Below are 17,704 nucleotides of genomic sequence, written 5' to 3'. Positions count from 1 at the left end.
AGCATAGCGCGACAATTTCTGTTCAGCGCCAGACTTGCTTGTAACCTATATCACCAATTATGTTAAGAAAAATGACGCATTAACTACAACAGCAGACTGACCTTTGTGGAAATGCTTGGAGCAGACTAACCTGTGAGCTGGAGTGTTCTGGGACGTTATATTTGGTCTTTGAATGGCTGCAATCCAGGCCATCCGTCGCCTCTTTGTTACTTCGGAAACATGGCTCGAACAATTTATCTTCAACGACGTAATCCGATAAAAACGATCTCTTTACCCGTCGGCTTCCCGTGGCTGTCATGCGACCGGCTATTGCAGTTAATAATACAACAGCTTCTTGACATTTTTGTGTTTCTTTTTATCGCTGTATAACTGATTTTAATTGAAAGCCTGCGTGCGCTAGTACCGCTTGCCACGAGTTCCCAGAATCCTTTGCGGTTCTACCCGTGAATGACGTCACATTTTCAATCTCTATATAATATGCATGTTAAATTTTATATTTGGGGTAAAATATCAAGTCTTTTCAAGTAAACCGGTTCAAGTCCAATTCAAGTCCCAAGTCATTGGTGTAAAAGTCCAAGTCAAGTCAAAAGTCTTAGAACATTTTTTCAAGTCAAGTCTAAAGTCATAAAATTAATGACTCGAGTCTGACTCGAGTCCAAGTCATGTGACTCGAGTCCACACCTCTGCTAGATCATAACCGTTATGTGTAAAGGAAAGCAGAGTGATCAGCTGATGACGATGGCACAGGCTCTTGCTGCTAAAACAAAAGTGAACAGCTACACAGTGGATTTTGAGCAATGTCCCCACCTTCTTACCGTCATGGGCTGTGTGCAGCAGGCAGGACTAGAGGACCCAAAATTCAAACTCCAGGAGGCAAAAGGTAAACTCAAAAAACAGCTTTATTGCTGAACACCTGGAACCGACACTAACCGAACAGGAATTACAAATTAAACTAAACAGAGAGGCAGACTGGCAGGCAGGCGGAACACAGTGTGGAATGAGGGAGAATGCAACACTGGATGGAAGAAAACAAAGTTCTTAAATACCAGTTTTGGTCAAGTTACTTGAAAAAAGTAATTAGTTACTAATTACTTATTCAAAAAACTAATCCTGTTACTTCACTGATTACTTATTTTCAAAAGTAATTAGTTACTTTGTTATTTTTTAAAAACATGATACACAACCTGAATATGTAATAACACATAGACCTTTCAGCCCAATTCTATTTTTTCTGCATAATCCATCACATAAAATTGAACCAAATGGAAAAGTCTTTTTTTAATTTGTTTTATTAGTTTTAATCTTTTCATTTTATGCACATTGCATCAAGCAAAAATTTAATTATATGCAATAGTCTTTGACTTGAAGAAATTTGTTTAACATTTAAACTGATTTTCTGCAAAACTTTACACTCACTCTTTCAAATAGATGCAAGTAATACACTGCAAACAATAAAATCAAAGATTCAGCAGCTCCTAAATAAGATAAGATAAGATAAGATAACCTTTATTAGTCCCACACGTGGGAAATTTGTTTTGTCACAGCAGGAAGTGGACAGTGCAAAAGTTATGACGCAAAAATTAGAATACAATAAGAATAAATACAGTACACAACTGTACAGAATAGAATAAAATAATATACTATATACAGTAGAATAAAATAGAATAAAAATATACAATAAGATAAAAATAGAATACGAATGCTATATACAACTGAGTAAAAATACAACGATGCCAGAAAAGATTATTGCACTTAGTGTTATTGCACATGTGTGGATGTGTGTTTTTGTTCAGTTAAAGTCTTTGTTGTGGAGTCTGACAGCAGTGGGGAGGAAAGACCTGCGAAATCTCTCCGTCCCACACCGTGGGTGCCGCAGTCTCCCACTGAAGGAGCTGCTCAGTGCTGTCACAGTCTGCTGCATGGGGTGGGAGACGTTGTCCAACAGGGATGACAGCTTAGCCGCCATTCTCCTGTCACTCACCACCTCCACTGGGTCCAGAGGGCATCCTAGAACAGAGCTGGCCCTTCGGATCACCCTGTTCAGTCTCTTCCTGTCCCCAGCAGAGATGCTGCCGCCCCAGCAGACCACACCATAAAAGATAGCAGAAGCCACCACAGAGTCATAGAAGGTCTTCAGGAGTGGGCCCTCCACCCCAAACGACCTGAGTCTCCGCAGCAGGTAAAGCCTGCTCTGCCCTTTCCTGTAGAGGGCGTCTGAGTTATGAGTCCAGTCCAGTCTGTTGTTCAGATGAACACCAAGGTACCTGTAGCTGTCCACAGCCTCAATGTCCATACCCTGGATGTTCAGTGGTTGCAGTGGAGAATGCTTGTGCCTGCGGAAGTCTACCACCAGCTCCTTGGTTTTACTGGCATTGATCTGGAGGTAGTTCAGCTGGCACCAGTCCACAAAGTCTTGAGTCAGTCCTCTGTACTCCTTGTCGTCCCCATCAGTGATGAGGACGACATCACTAAATCTATTTTCACCTGTTTAGCAGGAGTGCAGCCAGTGGAGGTTTGCCCAGTGTTGCAGCGGTCATGTCAGTGGGGGGATCCGGCGGTTTCTCTGTGAATTTCACATTCCTGTGGCAGCATGCTCGGTGCTTGCTCAGATTTGAAGTTACATTTTTGCTATGGAAAGAAGTTTTCTTCGTCTGTACAGCGGACGCTAATGTTTTTGTCAGTTTTTACGGAATCAAACTCAAACTAAGATCAGTACTTCCACGCTTTAAATACTACATGGTCGTACTCTCCTTTTCTACGTAGCAGTCAGCTTTGCAGTTAATAAAAGGACAGGTAATGTTTAATCGCTCTGTTGCACACACAGCACGCTCAGCACGCTACCGGTGCCGCTCTGAGCTGGCAGCCAGCAGCTCCGACCTGACCGAGTCCTTTTTTCTCTCTGTAGTTATTTTTATTTAATTTAATAACTGTACAGTACTCTGTTTATAGTAACCATTGTCCTTAATGTAAATATGTAAGAAAAAAAATGTGTATGTTCCTGTTCTGTGTCCTGTGTACTGTTTGTTTGTATATGTGTCTTTCTGGCTGCTGTTACAACCAAATTTCCCCTTGTGGGACAATTAAAGGATTATTCCATTCTATTCTATTCTATTCTATTCTATTCTATTCTATTCTATTCTATTCTATTTATTTATTTCAATTCAAGTTGCCACAAGACAACTTACTAACGTGTACATAATAACCTAATACTCCTGTGTGCTATGGTTTTCTTTGCATCAGCCTGCGTCTCCCAATTAATTTGTGTTTCTCCTACAGCTCCACATCGCTCAGGCGGCAAAAAATGCGCGTGCTCTTGGCGAGCTCGTTCCCGGTTTGTCATTACACCGGCTTGGAACCAGCGCCCTCTGCCGTCAGGGGCGTGCACTGTTTAATGGTAGTCATGTGACTGATGCAAGCCAGATCCTTTTCAAATTTTTAATTAATAGTTAAATGCTATTGTCGAGGGGCAGAGGCAGGACTCCACACGCACACACACATATAAAAAAAATGCCTCAAGAAAAGGCCTTAGAAAAGGCCTTATGCCATTTGACCTTAGAACTGAAGAAGCTTCTCGGATGAGAGGTGAAACGTCTTCAAGTAACTTAAAGAAGTCCAGACGCTTTTCTTTGCAAGCTCCTTTGACTCAAGAAAAGGGCACTTGGGGCACCCATCGGGAAAGAGGCAGGTGCTCAAGCCCCCCTCTGCATGTGCCTTTCAGTTAACGTTTAATTCCTGGTTATGTGCCACCCCAAAATATTCAGACATTTTTTCTACAATAGACAAACTCCAGTTCATTTGAAACATCTATCCTACACAACATCGGAGGGGTTACTTGAGAGCAGAGGGCTGAGCATTACAATTTGGAGGAGGAGTTTCCAAAACCCAGCCACACCATTGGCCCTGGGCCCCGAAGTGCTGCATACATCACAAGTGTTGAGCGAAGATAACGTCCAAGTACAAAAACCGAAAGTCAATGAGGCCAATCACCTCCCTTGGTCGTGTTAGTACCCCTATAGAATGACGAGTACGGTAAGAAGCAAGTGTTAAAAGTGTCTGTTTTATCGTCTTCTTTCGGGCCTGTCGACGCTTTTCTCTAAACCTTTCAAAGTTACCATGATATATAAAAGCCAGAAGGAGACCGCTGAACGAAACTTGTAGGGATGTTCGCTGTTGTCTGTCTTCAAGCAGGAATGTTTTTTACTGTTAATTACGCAGGCAGGGATGTCCTATGTAGACTGGCAGCCGTAAGCTGGTCAAAAAAAGTGTATGTAAGCCGGTGTTGCTTAATAGTTTGTCACCAGCCAGTGTTGGCAGGTCACAGCAGCCTGCAGAATAGAGCAGAGAGGAAATAATGACTTTTTACGGGGTTTCCTCGATAAACTTTGTATTCTTTATAGGGTATTTATTTTCTCTTAACTCACTTTTCAAAATAAAAACAAAGCCCAAAACGTATTTTTCCCTTATTGTAAAGAGAAACAGAAACTATAAATACCCACTGTATGTGATTTCGATTCCAGTCACTTGTGCTTTAGGCCAAAAGTGGTTTCGAAGGTATTTCGGGTGTCAAAAATTAAAAACAACCCCCTGCTTATAATGTGAGGCGAGCACAGTACAGCATAATAGCAGATTAACTGGATAACTATAGCGATGCACAATTACAAAATAATTGTTCAAAAGAACCCGCTTTGTGAATAGCAGTCATTCATCTTCTTTCTTTCGTTGTTCTTTCATTTTTGCTTTTATTGCTTCCGCTTTTGTAGCAAAGAAATTTTATTTTATATCTTCACCATTTTGTTCTGGCAAAAAAAAATACAGTTGGATCCTTAATTACAATGACCCTTTTTTGTAGTTTTCCCTATGTACACCATCACACTGGGTTATAAATCAGACGGACTCACAGTGACTAAACTACAGACCTCCAGGTTGTTTAAATTCAAGAGGTTTAACAGGGTAAAAAGCGATGAAGTAATGGAACAAACTAAAATCATTTGAAATATAAGGTAGTGCAGCCACTGAAGCCACCTTCGGTTGCTGCTTGTTTTGGGGTATTTTCCATTCAGCTTTGTCCTCATAAAACAAACAAACAAACTATGATCTATTGGGTGAGACCAGATTATTGACTTGGCCACTAAAGAAAATCTTATTTCGTGACCTAAGAAACTCTTGGGTTGGTTTTGCAGTAGGGATTGGATTGTTATCCGCATGCACTGTGAAGTGGTGTCCAATGAATTTTGCAGTATTTGACTGCATATGAACAGAAAGAGCAGCCCTGTACACTTCACAATTCATGTTGGTACTTCTAATCAGTAGTCACATCATTAATAAATACTGATAAACTGTTACCACTGGCAGCCATACATGCCGATGCCATACCGAGGCCTCCAATATGTTTGACAGATGATGTGGTATGCTTGATTTAGTCGACTTTAGAAATAATGCTGTGATAATGCACTTGAGCTGTCTTCTATTGTCAATTGTCAAATTAATTTGAACCTCTGAAAAAAAATACTGTGTATATAAATGGGTGTAATTCCTGAATAGTTAATTAAATACTTTTGTTGAATTCCTTTAATTAAAGCTGAAAGTCTATAAAACGTGATGCTAATGAATCCAAACAATGGTGTCCTGTGCTGCTGCCCACACCTCTGGTCTGTTGTTTTCTATCCTGTTACAAGTGTCCAACATCTTAACTTTACGACTGTTAACATAAACCTTACTCCTTCCTCCAGTATAAAGATTCAGCCACTGCAAGCCTAAAGGATGAGGAAGAGTTCACGGATATATTGGAGGAGAGGAGGCGCACCACTGATCTTGGTTATGCCCTGAGAACCTTTAACCCGCAACCGTACAAAGGAGCCCCAACCCTTTCCACCTCTGACCTCAACAAAGCTGTACTGGAGTCCCAGTATCTGTGCTATATTATCAAAGAGGTGAGTCTTTTTTTTATTTAAGGCAATGAAGCTTTACACTATAGCGTTGCCAATATGGAGTGAGTCTTTTTGGCTCATATTCCCTCTTAGATTGCCATGGAGACGGGGTCATCTGTGGAGAAGGTGAAAGAAGATGCTTCTAGGATTTTGAAGGAAATGTCTCACAATCTGCAGCTGGGGTTTATCAGGCTAATGGGCTACACTCTAAACAAGGTGTTCAAGAGACTCTACAGGAGCATCTATGTCAACATGGAAGGACTCAACATGGTCGGGACTCAATACACTTTAATCAATTGTTTAACAGTTTGTTTCAACATATATAGTAGAATGAATATATATATATATATATATATATATATATATATAGTAAACCATTTTTACTCCTCAGCCGTAAAAGGCTGATACAGTATTGTAGTCACCAGGCAAGCAGGCAGGTAGCGTGGACACCTAAGTTTGTGAGTTTGATAACTTGAAAACGAAGTAATGTAGGAGTTTCACATTAATACTGTAGGGGTATCTACTAAAAATCTCAGATGAGTGTGAATCTCATTGACCTTGACCTCAAGGTTGGAGGTCAGAGGTGTAATTTTCTGTACATCTTGTGAATCTGATAAATTGAGAATGACGACGTAGAACTTTGAAATTGAAACAACTGGTGCATCCTCAAGTGAAACTGGCCACCACCAGTATTTTCATATATTTTCATATATTTGCTGTAGGATTCGGAGGTTTGCCATTTAACATACTTTAGCTACACAGTATTTTATTAGATTTATTTTACTTTTTAGCACTTAGGATTTTTTTTGTTCCATCTTACTAATACTACAAATAGAACCTACTAGTGCAGTGTGTAATTTCACTGATTTCTGGAAAATTTTAATTTTTCTGTCACTGCAGCTGCAGCAGGCCATCCAGGAGAGTCCTGTGATCTTGATACCCAATCACAGGAGTTATGTGGACTTCTTGATTATATCCTACATCCTGTTCACCTATGACATCCCAGTACCTGTCATTGCTGCAGGAATTCGCAAGTATCTATTCATATTAAGACAACAAAATGTTTTTTTAAATCATACTACATTATATCCAGTTAATTATAGTGTAGCAACAAAAAAATATATTTTTAAATTTTTGTCTCTTCTGCTCCATTTTAAAGGTCTTGCAGATGTGGCGATTATTGGAGGGCTTCTGCGTCGCTCTGGAGCTTTTTATATCCGACGAGCAATCGGCTCTGACAAGCTGTACTGGGCGGTGCTTTTAGAATATGTACAAACAATTGTCAGGGTAAGACGATGACTTTTCAGCATATTCCTGAATGCATCTTTGGTAATAAACTTCAATCAAAGGAAGGGTTCCAACAGCATAATGTGTTTTCTGTAGACAGGATATGCTCCTTTGGAGTTTTATGTAGAAGGTTTCAGGAGTCGCACACTGAAGTCTCTAGTGCCAAAGCTTGGTAAGTGTCCAAATTTGCCACCTTGTTTTTTTTAAGTGTGTCCCAGGATATCAAAGTGCGTGCATCTGATTCTTTTGGACTTTTTCTGTCTTGCTTTAATTTCATTGTGTAACTAGGCTAAATTATACTTTGCTGTAACTGACTGGTTCAAAAGTATGACTTGACTCTGCCTTGTGTAGTAAATGATGGACGAGACTTGCTTATCTTTTAGTGCTGCCATTTATTAATTGGGTAAGTACTAAGTATGTACTGGCCAGGCAGGTTGACTCATTGCAGGTGAGTTAAACACAGTGCACTCAGGCTCGTCCCTCATAATCTGGCAATGTTTTAATGCTGAAAACTAATATAACAAGTTCATTAATATAAATATTGTGTACCTGGATAAGAACAGAATATGTACTGGTCATATTCTGGTTTTGTATTTGTAGTGTGCTGTGTTTGAGCTGCATGCAAAGGTAATAGCATATTATGGTAGCATAGTATCTTGCTAGCTAAGCTAGCCAGTGTACAGTACTATTATGTGACTGTTTTATCACCACACATTGGCAACAATTCACCTGAACTCTTCTTATTAACAGTCAGACAGTTTGCAGTGGCCATATTCTTATCACCAGAAGGCATAGCTTACATTTTCACTGCTATATAGATGACACACAACTTTATCTATCCATGAAGACAGATAACACACACCAATTAGTTAAACTGCAGAAATGCCTTAAAGACGTAAAACCCTGGATGGCCTCTAATTTTCTGCTTCTAAATTCAAATAAAACTGAGGTTATTGTACTCGGGCCCGAAAACCTTAGAAATATGGTATCTAACCAGATTCTTACTCTGGATGGCATTACCTTGGCCTCCAGTAACACTGTGAGAAACCTTGGAGTCATTTTGACCAGGATATATTCTTCAATGCACATATTAAACAAATATGTAGGACTGCTTTCTTTCATTTGCGCAGTATCTCTAAAATGAGAAATATCCTGTCTCAGAGTGATGCTGAAAAACTAGTTTGTGCATTTATGACTTCAAGGCTGGGCTAGTGTAATTCATTATTATCAGGATGTCTCAAAAACTCCCTAAAAAGCCTTCAGTTAATCCAAAATGCTGCAGCAAGAGTACCACAGGGACTAGAAAGAGAGAGCATATTTCTCCTGTATTGGCTTCCCTTCGTTGGCTCCCTGTTAAATCCAGAACTGAATTTAAAATCATGCTCCTCAGATACAACGTCTTAAATAATCAGTCCCCATCTTATTTTAATGACCTTATAGTACCGTATCACCTTATTAGAGCACTTCGCTCTCACACTGCAGGCTTACTTGTTGTTCCTAGAGTATTTAAAAGTAGAATGAGAGGCAGAGCCTTCAGTTTTCAGGCCCCTCTTCTATGGAAGCAGCTTCCAGTTTCGATTTGGGAGGCAGACACTGTCTTCACTTTTAAGATTAGGCTTAAAACTTTCCTTTTTGCTAAAGCATATAGCTAGGCTGGATCAGGTGACCCTGAATCCTCCCTTAGTTATGCTGCAATTGGCATAGGCTGCTGCTTCCATGATGCATTGAGTATTTCTTCTCCAGTCACCTTTCTCACTCAACATATGTTAATAGACCTCTCTTGAATCACACTTGTTATTATCCCTGGCTCTCTTCCACAGCATGTCTTTTATTTAATCTTCCTTCTCTTACCCCAACCAGTCGTGGCAGATGGCCACCCCTCCCTGAGCCTGGTTCTGCTGGAGGTTTCTTCCTGTTAAAAGGGAGTTTTTCCTTCCCATTGTCGCCAAAGTGCTTGCTTACAGGGGGTCATATGATTGTTGCGTTTTTCTCTGTATGTATTATTATAGGGCCTACCTTACAATATAAAGTGCTTTGAGGTGACTGATGTTGTGATTTGGCGCTGTATAAATATAACTAAATTGAATTGAATTGGCAGCACGGTGGCACGGTGGTTAGCACTGTCCTGAGTTCAATTCCACCATCAGGCCGGGGTCTTTCTGTGTGGAGTTTGCATGTTCTCCCCGTGTTTGCGTGGGTTCTCTCCGGGTACTCCGGCTTCCTCCCACTGTCCAAAGACATGCAGTTTGTGGGGATAGGTTAATTGGATAATTCAAATTGCCACTAGGTGTGAATGTGCGAGTGAATGTGAGTGTGAATGGTTGTCTGTCCCTATGTGTTAGCCCTGCGACAGACTGGCGACCTGTCCAGGTTGTACCCCGCCTTTCGCCCTATGACAGCTGGGATAGGCTCCAGCGCCCCCCGCGACCCTGAAAAGGATAAGCGGAAGCGAATGGATGGATGGATGAATTGAATTGAATATCCTCCATAGTGGTTGCACAAATGCCAAAATCTAATGATCATGCGCAGTGCTGTGATATACAACCCACCTCAGGCTTGTCCCTCGTAATCTGGCAATGTTGTAACGCTGCCAGTGGTATTAATCCACTGCCTATGAGAAAAGGGCACCATTGAGTCAGTAAACATCACAATACACAAATAGATCGTGGTTAACATGGCAAGTGGAATCACATACAACATAAACACTGTTACAATTGCATATGAATGTGATGGACTTTCTCTGTTCTGCTTTTCTGAAAGCTCTTCTCCACGACCCTAATTACAGAGATCTTTATCTGGTTAATAATTTATGTTTAGGTCATATTGTCATGTTTTTCTATTATTTTAGTTCTCTTAAATTGAAGGGTTGTTCTAGGTTTAGGATATTTTAAGAGTTAAAAGTCAAACAAGTTTACTGGTCATTTTATGTATAATTTTAATATTTATTGTTCACCTTTTTTCTGTAGGTATGATGGACATGGTGCTGGAGCCATACTTTAAAGGTGAGGTGTTTGATATTACCCTGGTGCCCATCAGTATCAGCTATGACAGAGTGCTGGAGGAGTCATTGCTTGCACTTGAGTTGTTGGGTGTCCCCAGACCAAAAGAAAGCATCACCGTAAGTTTCAGCCTCATTTATGACTTGATAAAAAATTCCCATATAATCTTTGTTTCTAAAAGATATGAAACTACATGCCTCTTGCCCTCACTCTTTCCCTGCAGGGACTCTTTAAAGCTAGCGGAGTCCTGCAGGAAGATTATGGCTGCATGCATGTGAACTTTGGCCGCCCCCTGTCTGCCCGACAGCTGTGTGAAGGAAAGATAAATTGGAGCGAGTACAACCTCATACCAAGGTACAGATTTCCATTTTTTTCTCTTTTTTTGCCAATATCACACATGGCTGTAGGTACAAATATGAATATTGAGTATCTACCAACCAAAGTCTAAATAGAAAAAGTCTATAGAGTCTTAAGTACTAAATAACTTAAATAACTGTAATTTATCATCTATATATTCTTTAATTGTAATCTCCATTAGTTGTATACAGGTAATTCAACTGAAGAATATAAAAACCTTTACATTTTAAAATTGTAATTTTATAAAGGTTTTACTTACAGTGAGTAATAAAAAATTAAACCAAAATAACTTGGTAAAATGCACCAAATTAACAAAAACATTAACAAGTTTAATAATAATATAACTTAAATTAATATTTGTGTCACTGTAAACCTTCAAAACTTCAAGACACAGCCTGTATATAACTTTAGAATCTGTCTCGTTTTCTATTCAGAAATCTTCCCCAGAGGCCAACTGCAGAGACCCAGGACTGTGTGAACTGGCTGGCCCATTTGATTGTACGAACCCAGGAGGAGGGCTCTTTGATCAGCCCTTGGTCTCTGATGGCCTGCCTGTTGCTCCAGACTCCATTCACAACTTTAACGGAAGAGGGTCTGCAGTGGCATCAGCTCACAGAAAAAACCCTCTGGCTCAGGAAGCTGGTGCTGGATTTTGGGGCCCGTCTGAACTGGCCTGGTGGGTGGGCCAGATAGATTTCAAAGATATCAATTTATTTGAATTATGCTGTGTAGAAAAGCCACAGCATCAAGCTTAGGGTTAAGATCAATATAGGCTTTGCTTATAATGGGCCTTTAATGAAGCTTGCTTTCCCTTCAGTAACCAGTAGGTGGCCTTAGGATACTGCAATGCTAGACAACCAGACAGTTAATGTAGAAAGGTTAGTAGTTTCCCTGTTGGTGCATGTGACAGCGTCTCACCTCAGGGCACCAATGGCTCTTTTTGACCTGGTCCTGTGTGGATCATAAAGATTAGGTGAATGCAAGTCGGCACAAGTGTCCAGAATCACTTAGGAGATGTTCAGTGGATTAATACACTTTAAGTAACTTATCCTAAGAGAATGCCACTGAACTGTCTCACTTCACAGGTGTCCTGTGTGTGAACATTGACACATGCAGGCACGTGTGCACACTTACACATGCACACACACTCGCACACATGACTTTGTGAAGGTCTTATGACCCTCAAACTTATGTGAAAGTTGCATTTTGCAGCACACATCCCAGACTCAGAAGTGATGTCATCCACCGTGGCTCTTCATCACTCCATTGTCCATCATAAAGAGGACCGTATCTACCTGGTTCAGGATGAAGACCCTGCGAGGCAAGATCCACTGAGCCCAGAGGAAGGTGTGATGAGGATGGCGGTAGTGGTGCTGATGCTGGTTTCCTACAGGAATCAGGCATTGCATGTCTTTGTGCGTCCAGGAATACTTGCTACAGCCATCCACATCACAAAAAACACACGGAAGGGTAAGAGTTAGGTGGGGTTACAGATTCTCAGTCTCATGAATGGGCATATCTTGTTTAGCTGTGACCCATTTTTCTGTTCACAGATGAGCTCTTCAGCTTTTTCTGCTTCCTGCAGGACGTCTTCTCCAATGAATTTATCTTTATCCCTGGCAGGGCAGTGCAGGTAACAGCCATGTTTGTTAGGATCAGCATTATTTTGTGCATGAATTGAGTCAAAGGCCAAGGTCACTGTAGCCTCTCATTTATCCCATTCTTGGGAAAAGCTGACCTAAGAAATTTTGTGCTTATGGTCCTTACGTTTTTTGCTACTGTCATATTCATACACACTTGTATGGTTAACCATGAGGCAGATTATTATCATGGGTATATATTTATTGTTATTCATCTTGCATATATCTGTCTCTCCATCATTTAGGACTTTGAGGAGGCATGTTCACTCCTGCAGAAATGTGGAGCAGTCCACATCAGTCAGCAGGAAGTGATCGTGTTGGAAACGGGGCTGGAAGTTTTATCCTTTCTGCAGAAGCTGCTGCAACCCTTCTTAGACTCATATCAGGTCCTTTTAACTTGAGTATCTCTCTCTGTGACTAAGTGTATTTAGTGAGGAGTGACTGTTGTGAACAACATATTATGCACACCGTTTTTTCTGAGCAGAACTGAATCCAGAATTATCCAATTTTAATTTGGAACTTTATTTGATTACACATACCACTTTTGTCATATAGTTTTATTAGCTTGACATGCTGCCACGTACACTAATTGTAACTGTTTTCAACCGCACATTTCTAATTTGTTTAAAGAATGAACTTGATGTATAGAGGAGTCTAATTCTACTTTAAGCAGCAATCACATAATCTTTTTTCATCATTAGAGATTTCAAAGAATAGAAATAACAAGTCCTAGATAGAGTGACAGAAGCCCTGAGGTGAAGATAAAGCCCTTCAGATAACAATCTTGCTTTCCAAATCACAAGCTGTGCATGAAACAGAAAGGAATGAAATCTTAGCAAAAAAAAAACAAAAGTCATAATCTTTGGAAAGAAAAGAGCACACGTGCATTTGCTTCTTCTCAAATTCAGTAACTGTTTCACTTTTAATCCTGAAAGTTGTGGATCTTTTGAATGGTTTCCTCCTGCTGAACCAGAGCATCCAGCATAAACAACTACTTTGGTCCAAATATGTCTGCCGACACCACAGCTATGGCTATGAATGTCCCTGGAGGGTTCAGGATCCCAACGAAGAGGAAAACAGCGGTGACCAAAGCCATTTAATTAGTTTGATAATAAAGCAGGTTGCTGACAACTCTGTTGTTCCATTTTGCAAAATCTGAGCCAGGAAAGAAGTAGCTCCACGGTTGGAGCGGTGTCAGCTCCACTCTAGCCATCATTCCTGCACCGTTTAAATATAGGGGCAGCATGGTGGTGTGGTGATTAGCACTGTTGCCTTACAGCAAGAAGGTCCTGAGTTCGCTTCTACCCATGTTTGTGTGGGTTCTCTCCGCTTCCTCCCACAGTCCAAAGACATACAGTTAGTGGGGTTAGGGTAATTGTAAATTGCACATAGGTGCGAATGTTTGTCTGCCTCTATGTGTTAGCCCTGCAACAGACCGGCGATCTGTCCAGGGTGTACCCTGCCTATAGTACCTGGGGTAGGCTCCAGCCCCCTGTGACCCTGACAAGAATAAGTGAAAGCAGACAGATTTACTGATTTTATTTTGAAATATATGAACTGATTTTTTTATACTTTGAATGTGCAGTATTTTCGTCCATGACTGTCTAAAGTCTAGAAACCATGGACACCAAATGTTGTACTTTCTCCCTTGAGTTGCTCTGCCAGGCGTTTACTACAGCTTCCTTCAGCTGCTTCTTGTTTATGAGGCTTTCAGTTTCTGAGTTGAGGTCAGATGACTGATTTTTACAGACCATTTCTTTGTTGATAAAACCCTTAGATTGCTTGTGCCATCTCTTAGATGTTTTCTGCCAAAGTCTAATCTGGCCTTCCTCTTACATGTGTAATCAGTGGTCTACACCTAAACCCTCTGTATTTCCAGAGGGTTTACATTCTTGAAGACTTTCTGGATTCAACACTGACCATGATAAAACCTATCTTCCTGAGAGTGTTCTTGACTTGGTTAGATCCGTCACAATCTAGTTTAAGTTGTCTTCTGTGATCTTTCAGATGTTTTGATTGTGGATTTTATAGCTGGTGCAACCTTTCTGTTCACTAGTGATTTGACCACTCCTGAAGTTTTTTTTGCTATCTCTCTGATGGGTTTATGTGGGTTTTTCAGCCTAATGATGGTTCCCTCACTTGAGGAGAAAACCACAAAAAGTGTCAATGTCCAACAAATTATGGACCTTTTAGTGTAATCTAAGAAAGGTCATTAAACATGAATCACTTTAAAAAAATTTCTCACATATTTATGACTAACAATCATGGCATTGTTTCTAACAACATGAAAGGACATGCTGTACTCTCATCTTTTAAACTTATAAAATTTAAATATTTTCCCTAAGCCATTTTATGACCATAAAACAAAACTGTATTAAAAACTTGATTTATAGAATTTGAAAACTTTTTGTCTTTAGTAAGACAAATACAGTTTTGTGCACTTCATGGTTTGCCTGCATACAGCACAAATATATTAAGATCATCTTTAGAGAGGGGGTGCAGTTCATATCACAGAATCTGAAGAGATACTAAAGATGAGTCCTACTTATGTGCTTTAAAATTCACTGGAATGTTTTTTTTTATTGTCCAGCTGATGTTCAGGTACTTGTGTGAAAAGGAAGATCACGTGTTTACTGAGGAACAGTTCCTACCTGATGTCCGAAACCTGGCTACAAAACTCATCCTCTCAGGTACAACTGAGTGTGTGAAATGACCTCTGACCACTAGAGACCTCTCCCACCTGGTAACTAGGGATCAAGAACCGGTTATTGTAGAGAACTGGTTCCCATTAGCCCAAATCCTTGGAATCGTTAGTCAGCCTGCTTATCAGTCCCTTTTTTTGATTCTTGCACTCTCGTTACAATCAGCTGATTTTAATTTGTGTGTCAAATTGGAAAAATAGTGGCACAGTCTCCAGCGTGGATATGGACATCACTTTTATTTTTATTGCAAAAAAGAATGAGAGCTTGATGGTAAAGTGGAGACTGATCCAGAACAGAAACATCTGCATTATACTGTTAATACAACTTAGGCTCTTTGCAAGCACCTGCACAGACAGCATGCTAATGCTAAAATAGCCAAGAACCAAGAGTTGCGTTAAAGCTGAGTAAATGCTGACCCCAGCCCAGCACCATGATAAAGTGAGCCTTCATTTGCGGTGAAGCCGCTGCTTAACTTCAACAGGTAACAAACTGATGAGCAGTCAGGCTGCTACCTCCGTTTCTACCTGTTCATGTTTCTAGAGTAGAGTCACTGTGACGATCACTTTAAAATGTCTTTGTGCTGGGTTTTTTTATCTTTGATTTGTGTTGTCAGCTTTGTGTTCATAGCTAAATACTTAGAGAAAGATCACTTTTGTAATGAGTAGAATAACAAATGTCTTTCTCCTGGGTGTAATTAAGTAATGTACTTTTTTACTTTACTTTTTTTGAGTAATGATCCAAACACTGATCACAACTAAGATGGGAAATTTGTAATTACTTTGCATGAATGTAATGTCATTGATATGCTGCTTAGAGATGGTCACGACTCTCAAAGTGGAGCCAGTGAGAATCGATAATGGAATCGCAAAATTCTTATAAATTCCCATCCCTACTGGTAACTTACAAACTTACAGTTTGTGGGGTGTTTGTTTGTTTGTTTTTTTTGCAGGTGACCTTCGCACCTTTGAAGTCCTGTCTTCTGACACACAGAAAAATGTTCTTTCTGCACTGCGGAGACTGGAGGCGGTGACGAAGTTGAGGGTGTGAGTAATGAAATTAAACCTACATGCCTGTTTGGTTTAAGTTCATTTTCTTTGCTGGTTGAGGAGCTGTCCATAATGCTGATGCCAAAGTTACAGATGCACTCCTCTCATCTCAGGTCCCAGCAGAAGGAATACAAAGTGAACAAAGCAGCTGTCAGCAGAACTGGTGACATACTCTGTAAGTTTATTTGTGATATTCCAGTAACGATAAAGTTTTTTTTGTGCGTCTTGAGAATTATTATTTATTTTACCTTGCTGTCTTTAAATATACTGATTATAAAATGTCTTTACTGTGGTTGAGTTTGCTATTCTGTTTAGTACGGTAGACTAAGGGATCCATTTTTCCTGTTCTCTCACTGTAGCTGGGAAAGTCCCTCTTGAGAGCCTCCACACTACACCTGACGCAAGGCTTCAGTGTCAAGTGGAATAAATTCATCCTCAGTATCAGCTCACAGCCCCCTCCCCAATGAACTTACCCGTCTATTCGCTACTTCTACCTTATTGTCATCCCTGTGGTCTCTTTATCTTTACACAGTCAAATCGGTACAAATACAGTCTGTGCTCACAGGCAAAATACTTGATCCTTGATGCCGGCCAGACTTAATCTACTGAATGGTGGCTAACACTCTGTCCTTTATAGACCTGAGAGGACTGAGATGAAGCTAAACGCCCTGCAGGATAAATACTGGTAATATAAAGGTGGCCTATTACTGATTTTGTTTCACTTTAACCAAAATCAGTAGGTGAATACTAACATTTGTTTTAACATGTTTCAATTTATTGTATCTATTTATTTTATCGTATCTCATTTTAATTTTCTTTACGTATGCTATTAACATGTACAGCACTTTGTGAAACTCTGGTTTTATGTTAAAGTGCTTTAGAAATAAAGTTGGTATGGTATGGTATGGTATTTAGGTTAAGATAACTGTACTTTCCATTGCTGATCTTGTGGGGGTTTTTTTTAATATATTGCCATAGATGTATTGTTTACTTCCATAGATGACTAACTGAGAAAATTAATAAGAGAGCACTTTAATTAAACTTGGTTTCCAATAAGATTTGGCATAAAACACTTGGTTGTATGTAAAAGAATGTTGCAATAAGGCTCTAAACACCATAAAAAGCAAAGATCTCAGGTTTTGTTTGAGACATTGTTTTTCTTAACATTTCCATAAAGGTGAAACAAATGTAACAAAATGCGCCATAGTTGTTTTTCCCCACCAATTCCCCTCAACAGTGAATGAAAACCAGAAGTCTGAGTTGAATCTCCTGCCCTCCCTGCAAACCAATCAACACTGTGCTGTACTTCTAACCCCTCAGCAGTTAGAAGAAGGACCCTTACTGTAGACACGATCTGCATGTCTAATGTTTAGTGAGGTGAGAGTCACTTTTCCCAGGCTGCCACTGATGACATCCTAAACCTGCAGGAGATAGAGGATGTTCAAGAAGCTGTGCTACTGTCCCTGTCCAAAAAGATGATCCTACAGCTACTTCATGTAAACAAAATTGATTTTGATAGAGGAGGATTAGTTGGCATGTGAAAACTGATATTTTCCAAAACCTGGACTAACATGATGCGGCATTTTATGTAAAGAAAAATAGGGGCCATAAAGGTCTGGGGCTAGCAGCTGTTCATTTACCTACATCTTAAAATCTGTGTGTGGGAAACACTTTTTCTTTGTTATAAAACTGCAAAACATGAATTCTGGACAACCTGACAGTTTTCCTAACCGGGTGTACTCTGCC

General features: G+C 40.1%; 1 protein-coding gene across 1 annotated transcript; it reads left to right on the top strand.

The window, feature by feature from the left end:
- Positions 1-3,937: 3,937 nt before the first annotated feature.
- On the top strand, positions 3,938-16,974 carry LOC308406599 (dihydroxyacetone phosphate acyltransferase-like). The gene is made up of 16 exons (XM_080897679.1): positions 3,938-4,029; positions 5,730-5,930; positions 6,021-6,197; positions 6,828-6,957; positions 7,087-7,214; positions 7,311-7,386; positions 10,181-10,332; positions 10,437-10,567; positions 11,005-11,246; positions 11,783-12,040; positions 12,124-12,203; positions 12,456-12,596; positions 14,801-14,900; positions 15,862-15,955; positions 16,072-16,133; positions 16,318-16,974. Exons 1-16 carry the CDS (start codon positions 4,018-4,020, stop codon positions 16,383-16,385), a joined length of 2,052 nt encoding a protein of 683 aa, XP_080753805.1. The 5' UTR covers positions 3,938-4,017; the 3' UTR covers positions 16,386-16,974.
- Positions 16,975-17,704: the final 730 nt, after the last annotated feature.

The sequence above is a fragment of the Rhamphochromis sp. 'chilingali' genome (assembly GCF_963969265.1).
Source record: "Rhamphochromis sp. 'chilingali' genome assembly, chromosome: 12".
Taxonomy (NCBI): Eukaryota; Metazoa; Chordata; class Actinopteri; order Cichliformes; family Cichlidae; genus Rhamphochromis; species Rhamphochromis sp. 'chilingali'.
Note: the sequence above shows the minus strand (reverse complement) of the source record. Positions and strands in the feature narration are given on the sequence as shown.

Excerpts from the sequence above, each read along its gene's own strand:
- LOC308406599 (XM_080897679.1), top strand. Across the intron at positions 7,387-10,180 it reads GTCTCTAGTGCCAAAGCTTG|GTATGATGGACATGGTGCTG; the intron begins GTAAGTGTCCAA and ends TTTTTTCTGTAG. Across the intron at positions 15,956-16,071 it reads GCGGTGACGAAGTTGAGGGT|GTCCCAGCAGAAGGAATACA; the intron begins GTGAGTAATGAA and ends CTCTCATCTCAG.